This window comes from Pundamilia nyererei, unplaced genomic scaffold (assembly GCF_000239375.1).
Source record: "Pundamilia nyererei isolate P.nyererei 1_Seehausen unplaced genomic scaffold, PunNye1.0 scaffold00006, whole genome shotgun sequence".
Taxonomy (NCBI): domain Eukaryota; kingdom Metazoa; phylum Chordata; class Actinopteri; order Cichliformes; family Cichlidae; genus Pundamilia; species Pundamilia nyererei.
The window spans coordinates 6,656,238-6,663,216 of NW_005187407.1; the positions used below are offsets into that span (position 1 = coordinate 6,656,238).

The 6,979-nt window shown below is 38.4% G+C and overlaps 1 protein-coding gene across 2 annotated transcripts in view; it reads left to right on the forward strand.

Moving 5' to 3' along the window:
* Positions 1-6,979, forward strand: part of rasa1a (RAS p21 protein activator (GTPase activating protein) 1a) — a 28,974-nt gene that overhangs the window by 3,258 nt on the left and 18,737 nt on the right. Inside the window, exon 1 of one of the 2 annotated variants that reach the window (XM_005722323.2) lies at positions 5,205-5,608. The exons of the other annotated variant lie outside the window; for it this stretch is intronic. Coding sequence (XP_005722380.1) covers positions 5,586-5,608 — 23 coding nt within the window. The 5' untranslated portion in view covers positions 5,205-5,585. Of the gene's footprint in view, positions 1-5,204; positions 5,609-6,979 lie in introns of those variants that run through there. 2 annotated transcript variants of the gene reach the window in all.

Below are 6,979 nucleotides of genomic sequence, written 5' to 3' on the forward strand. Positions count from 1 at the left end.
CTTTCTTTGGTTTTACTTGCTTCATCATGCGTAACTTGAATTCAAATATTTATCTGCTACATTCGCTAAACCTCTCACCAGTACCTAACTTTGGACTAGAGTAGAATACCCAGAATCTTTTTGACTCTCACCAACACAGTCTCCTGTGTCTTTCTTAATCGAGTTGTGCAATACATGTTCACAACACAAGCTTTTCCGCTGTATTGGCTTTGTGGTTTGGTGAATTGTTTGTAGTGGTTGTGATTGCACCGGAAAGCTGGACCACATTTTTGGGTATTATTAGTATATAAGAATTGTGTGGCAGTTTATTAGAATGAGGTTTACTATTTTTGATTTGGATGGATTTTCTTTGTTCTTTAAGGTAATTGTATTCTGTAAACATCTGAATAAAATACTACAGTCATACACTTAATATACCACTTTTACATGAGAACACTTGCGATTGGCAGTAAAAGAAAATTCAGAGAAATGACCTCCTGAGAGCACTTATCTTATCACTTTTTCTGTCACTGGATGCAGCTCAGAAACAGGCAAGTTATGAGGTGCTGACTTTGTCTTGTAAAGTTGGCCCAGTAAAGGCTGGGATCTCTCTCTCCTTCTGATTGTGCCACTGATCCACTGTTGATAGAAGGGGCTGATGTGATGTCAGAGGTGCTGCGCAGTGCATCATGCCAAATCTATTAGGTGTGTAACTGCTCTGAAACAGATAGTATCTGAGATAGAAGCATCCAAGGTCTCAAATTACAATTAGATGGGTCGCACCCTGTTTTGTCCTTGGGTCCAGTCATGATTGAGTAATCGTGCCTGCAGTCAAAAATAACTTAAAAAAAAAAATTTGTTATTATTCACCCTCCACTCTCAACCCCAACAAATATTGTACCTCAAAACAAATCAAAAAAAGGAGGCAGACTACTTAAACTGTGGCTTAAAAGTAAAGCTGAGGGACATTGACAGCTTACTGCCTTAATCACAGTGATTCTGTATGTGTTGTTCATTTGATTATGTAGCTAGTAAACTGTTGCAAACTGTAACAGTATAAAAACAGTCATTGCTCAACATGAACCTTGGTTTTTAACATCAATCAGGGTTCTGTTTATTCTTGCTAAGCAGAAGATAAAATTCTGAATAATATCAACAAGAAAAAGCAATAAGTATGAAATAACTTACTAAAACAGTTACTTAAAATCACCTAATTTCTTCAATTACTTAAATAACCCAATCAAGTCTGCAGTGTAATTTTAGATTTAAAAATATTGCTAAATTTCTCCTTTTTATTTCCCACAGTGTTGGCCCAGCTTGTCTATGACAGCTGATTATTTTCCCTGCCTGTAATAAATTAATTTCCTCTGTAACAGTAAAACACATTAGCAGAGCTTTCACATTCCCCTGCCAGTGCTGACGAGGGCTAAAGCCAGCTAACCTGGATACATTAGGGCTACAAATAAGACTTGCGGGCTATAGTCAAAAATATTATCTAAACGGGGTATTGTCTAGTTTCCTGTGTGTATTTGTGTGCATGTATGTAGGTAAAAAGTGGAAGAGGGCTGCATTTTTTTTAAGATAGCCATATTATATACATTCTTATATTAATAATGAATAATTTGCAATGGCCACAACAGTCTTAAAAGGGGCACCTTCGGTTGGAATCAGGTTCAGTCAGTCCTTCAGCTTCATTAACATAGTGCTGCCTTTTTTATTTTCATTTTAGGGATTATTTTGCTTTTGATTTTTAGGATTTTTGCACACAGTTTCTGTCCAGACCCTGGGTCAGATTTAGCTATCAGGCCCTATTTTGATCATGTGTGGTTAAAAGCACTGTATGAATGTTTGAAAGGATGTTTGATAAGAAGCTGATGATTAACAAAGATGCAGGAGTGAAGATGTCAGGTGGCCTCAGTAGTGTGTGTTCCTGCTACCTTTAGAAACCACTGGCCGTGAGCCTGAGCTTAAACAAACAGCACATTGGGAAATGAGTCGTTGATTTTGAGTTTCCACGAAGATTAGAGGGGATTTTAAGTCATAAAGGGTTTCCCACAGGAGGTTGTGGTAGGCGGAAGGAAGGGAAAAAAAATTGGAAACAAAACTTGGATTTGAAAATCTGTGGTTGTGTGAATGAGTTTACCAGATTTACCAGTTGGCTGTGGAAACATGTCTGTAGGTTTACTGCTAATTTTGCAGCAACACTGCCTAATTGGCCTTTGTGATGAAGGCTGTTACAGACAATGGAATTCTGATAAACCACAAGGACTGATTGCATAGTTTAATTAGATTATTCCCTGATGGAAGCTGTTCCTAGTGGTCAATCTATTACAGCACTTTTATTACAAAGCAGCATTTGATTAATAACACTGTGACAACCATTACACTCTTGAGCATGCCATTTCCTGTCCCTTATTTTTAAAATTATTGCAGCTCTCCTAGTGTGTGTGTGTATGTGTGTGCGTGCGCGCGTGTGCATGTAAATAATATATAGAAGTATTAGGCTGTGATTGCTCGTTGCTCAACAAATATCCCCTCAGTCTCCTGAACCATTACAACCAAGGATGATCATGCTTAGGGCTGGTTTGACTGATTTGCTGATTGATCCCGCTCCAACTTTTATTAGTATAATATCTGTCTTGTGCATTCATAACACAGTCTATAGTTTCCATATATTTCCAGCTTGCTATACATTGTCGTGCTATACTCTTCCAGCGCCCACATTGCCCTGCCTTTTCTCACCCAGCATCCTGTTTTCAAGACTTCTGAACCATTCATTGTGGCCCTAACAGGATCCTCTGAAGCATTTGAGTTGTGTTTGACAATGTGCAGGATTTCTGATTTGAATGACTTTTCTTTTTAACTAGGTTTGCTGATTGATGGATTGGGGAGTGAATGGAAAGTATTACAGTGCCAGGTTAGGCTTTGGTATTATAGTACTACTGTCATGACTTCCTGTGATATGAAAAAATTCTTTTTGCGGTAGTGATGCCGTTGCAGTGAATGCTGAAGGAATAGCCACATAACTGAAAACTGCTGTTGCATGTTTCCATTTTATTGTGAGCTACAGTATCTTGTTGTTTTTTTAACAGGTGGACGTGGTTTTAGTTCTTGTCATAAACGGTGTTCCTAAATGTATGCTTGAACTTGTAGTAATCAAATGCTCAGAGGAAGATTGTTGGCATATGTGGGAGTGAAGCTTGTTATTATTACTGATGTAATCCTGTTATTTCAAGGAAGCTGATTCACAGAAGGACAGCTGAGGTATTGGCTTGAGTGACTGGGGATTAAAGTGTTGGCTGGTTATCATTTAGACTGAGCAAAGCTGAGAATCCGAAGATTGACTTTCCCATATCTTCATCTGTACAATTTCAGGTGTGCTGTCACCCTCATTATTGAGTGAGGTTGCTAGCAGATGTTGTTTGTCATGTGACAAGCATGGTATTTTACTATAGTGTCATTATATTTTTTCCCCCCTTGCTAACTCCTGGAAGTTAATCATGTTTAATAGAAGCTTATACATAATGAAATTAGAACTTGCTCCAAGTCACAACTGGTGTCTGTCATCAGCTCTACAACTTCCTTTCTATTTGTTGTGGAAACATGAAAAAACAAATGTAAGTAAATGATTAAAGGATCACATTTTGCATGGGAGTTGTTTGAATGGCTACGCACTTGTGATGCACTTGTTTATTCCGTAGGGTAATAAGACCGTTGACCGTGAACTCCTGAAAAGAAAATTCTATAATTTAAGATACTCCTTGAATTTCATGGCTGTACAAACATTGTTGTCCATCAGCAACACCATGCTAGCATGTTAGGTTTTAATTTGCTTAATTTTTTTTTAATGCAGGTCACAAAGCTTTGTTTATGCTCGCTGTTGTTAAATTTGTGGTTAAGCTTTGGTGCAATGTTTTATGGTTGCCATGTGCATATGGAAAATGGATGAGCTGGAGGTATGGGTCTGTGTGCACATTCAGCTCTGCAGGTATAATGGCGCTTATTTTCAGTTAGCGCAGGATGCACTGGTTCTGCTTCCCATTTGGCACAGAACTCAAAAGTATTACTGCAGCAGTTTGGAAAAAAAAGAGACCTTTTGCAGATAATTTTGGCAAAATTTGGTTTATGCTTGAACACCTATATTTCAAAGATGCAAGTCAAGCGTGCCTCAAGCTTGAGTGTGAAATTTTATGGTGGTGTGGATTTTTTTTTTTTTTGGGGGGGGGGGGTTCATTTGTTTTTTTTTTTTTTTTTGCACAATGAACAAAGTAACAAGCACAATCACGGCTTCAGCCCATAAAATGTGTTAGCCCTAATAAAAGTGAGATAGTCATGCATTAGGGGATTCAACAGTGTTGCCTTTTAGTAAATGGCCTCAATGTTGCTAGACTGGCAGCTGTTTTAAAGCTGTTTTTCACAATTAATCATCACTAAAGGTATTTGATCAGTCCAGTTTAACCTGAAGAGGATTTTTAAAGGCTTAAGACTTTCATGGAAATAATTAATTTACCATGTTAAGTGAAAAGTTGGAAAATTGCCTGCCACATAAAATAAGCCGTGGTAGTGGTGGGGAAATTAAGCCAAGGCAGTGTTACTTTATGCCATTTCTAAAGCTAGCTGCCCTCATTGCACTGTGGTGCAATGTTTAATTTAAGCCTTTAACAATTTAAGAAATTATTGAAGATAGAGCTGAAGGATTTAGGCAAAACTTTTTTTTATTAAACGGATACTACAATTTCAAAATTTCACTTTCTAAAGTCAGCCTTGGTTTCAGTACTTGCAAACTAATAGATTTTAAATGTGAAACTTGATAAGAAGTTATGTTATCATAACATATCTTCATATCTATTACTTTAATTTCTAAAGCAAGGACACAGTCAGTTAATTAAGAAAGCACTAATAGTAAAACAAAAATATGCTGATTTGGTAGTTGCTTTACTTGGTTTCACAATGCTGTGTACCTTGTTAAGCCAGAGTTATTTAGGTGACAAGATTGCCCTATTTTTTCTTTTTTTTTTTCTTTTATGGATGTGTGTTTTTTAGTGTTTGTGGGTAGCATGCAAATGTGTGGTCATACAGTTGGCGGTATATGTGCAGATATGCCACTCCCTACCCCTGCTGTTCCCCTGCTTGGAACACCAATCGCCAGCATGCTCATGATACGTGTTTTTAAGGGAGAGGGAGAGAGAGACTAAGGGAGAGTAAGAGAATGAGATTGAGAAGCGGATGAAGTGGGAGCAAAGACCAGCGCTTGACAGCAGCTGAAAGATCAAGTTGTGTTATTCTTCAGAATAGCTTCTAGAGAACCAAAGAAGCAGACAAAACCATCCAGCTGTCACCAAAATAGGTTGTCGGTTGCATGTATCCAAGTCCATCTGCATCTTTGTGTACTCCTGTTTATCTTTCTTCCATGGATATTGCTCATTAACCCTTGCTACGGGAGATGGACGTAGTAAGGCACCAAAAGGGTCACATCACCATGCTTGGTACGGATTTAAAGCTGCCGTTGGTCTGCTCTACACGTCAGAGCTTACAGTTTTTGCCTGGCCAGCAGCGCTGTCGGTGGAGTGGGTGCACCTTGTGAGAACACGGGACACAGGAGGGAGATGCAGCAGAGGGTAAACTCGGTGTAAGTGGGAGATCAAATCAGCCTATAAATCTCATTTTGCATTCACAGCTTCTTTTTCCTTTTTACTTCTTTACAGTTGCAGGAACCCCTTTTGAGCTTTTTTTATTTATACAGGTTTAAAAAAGGTTGTGAACTGGATTGCAACAAGATATATTAAGTATTAATTGTTGCAGTTTTTCAGACATGGCTTAACGTATGTCTCCAAAACATCTTAAAAATACGTATATTTAGAAAATTGCATGATGCTTAACCTTGGTTAGGTCAGCTTAGGGCTGGCGTGCCACTGGTCTGGCAACACTGGCAGAGACCCTGGAGTTATGCATTTTTTACATCAGAAACACTCTGGCTGGGTACAGACAGTAGTGTTCCTGCAGCCTGTTTTCACACCAATCTGCTGTCTAAAAGTGGGAAGCTGCTGCCAGAAAGTCTTGTGCACTTAGCTTTGCTAACAACAGTGCAAGAACTCGAAGTGTAAGAATCACTTACAATGTTGCACCTCCATAATTTGTCAGTTTTACAAGCAGTATGCTCAGTATGCAGCCTGCAGAGATAACATTTTTTCCCCAATCACCATTTCGGACTCCACGAACCTGTTTATTTCCAAAAAGTGTCAATAACCGAATAATCATGTCTCTGTATGGTGTATTGAATGAATAGATTACACATGGAAGAAAAGAGTTGTTTAACTTTCGTGCACATGTGGTATGTTTTTGTATCTTTAACTAAATTGCAGCCTGTTGTTATCTAGCAATTGCACTTAATTCATGATAGCAGTTGTAATTCAATTCGCCACACTAATATACTGCAGAAACAGTAATTTATTAACGGTTTTGCTTGGAGAAGGTTTACTGGTTTATTAAATACTCTATATGTAAGCATATGGTCAATAATGTTGTCATTGTCCAATTCTCAGACCTAAGGCACGGAAAGGTGCTAAAGGTTATTATGTGCAATTGTATGGATATATGTGATATGCAAAGAAAGCTAATAGAGTGCATTAGCTCTATTTAAGAATACTGGAATCTTGAATATGTGTGTAAAAGGTATGCCAACTACACAAAGTCTGTAGCTACGAGGTGCATTGCTAATGTACAGCCATGCACTATTTCTTTTCTTGATCCTGATGATGGCTGACAGTATGTCTGTGGAGATATTTGAGTCCAACTGTCAAGACGAAGGAAGATGAAGAATTGAGGCATAAGCTAGAGAGAAAGAGCTCCCAAAACTGCTTAATGAGAGACAGACAGGCACACAGAGAGACGATGTCTAACCCACTCAAGTCACAGTAATCTGTGCCTGTCCTGTTAGTCTTATTGCCCCTAGAGACTAGGCTCCAGCAGACAGGAATAAATATATATATCAACAAAAAAG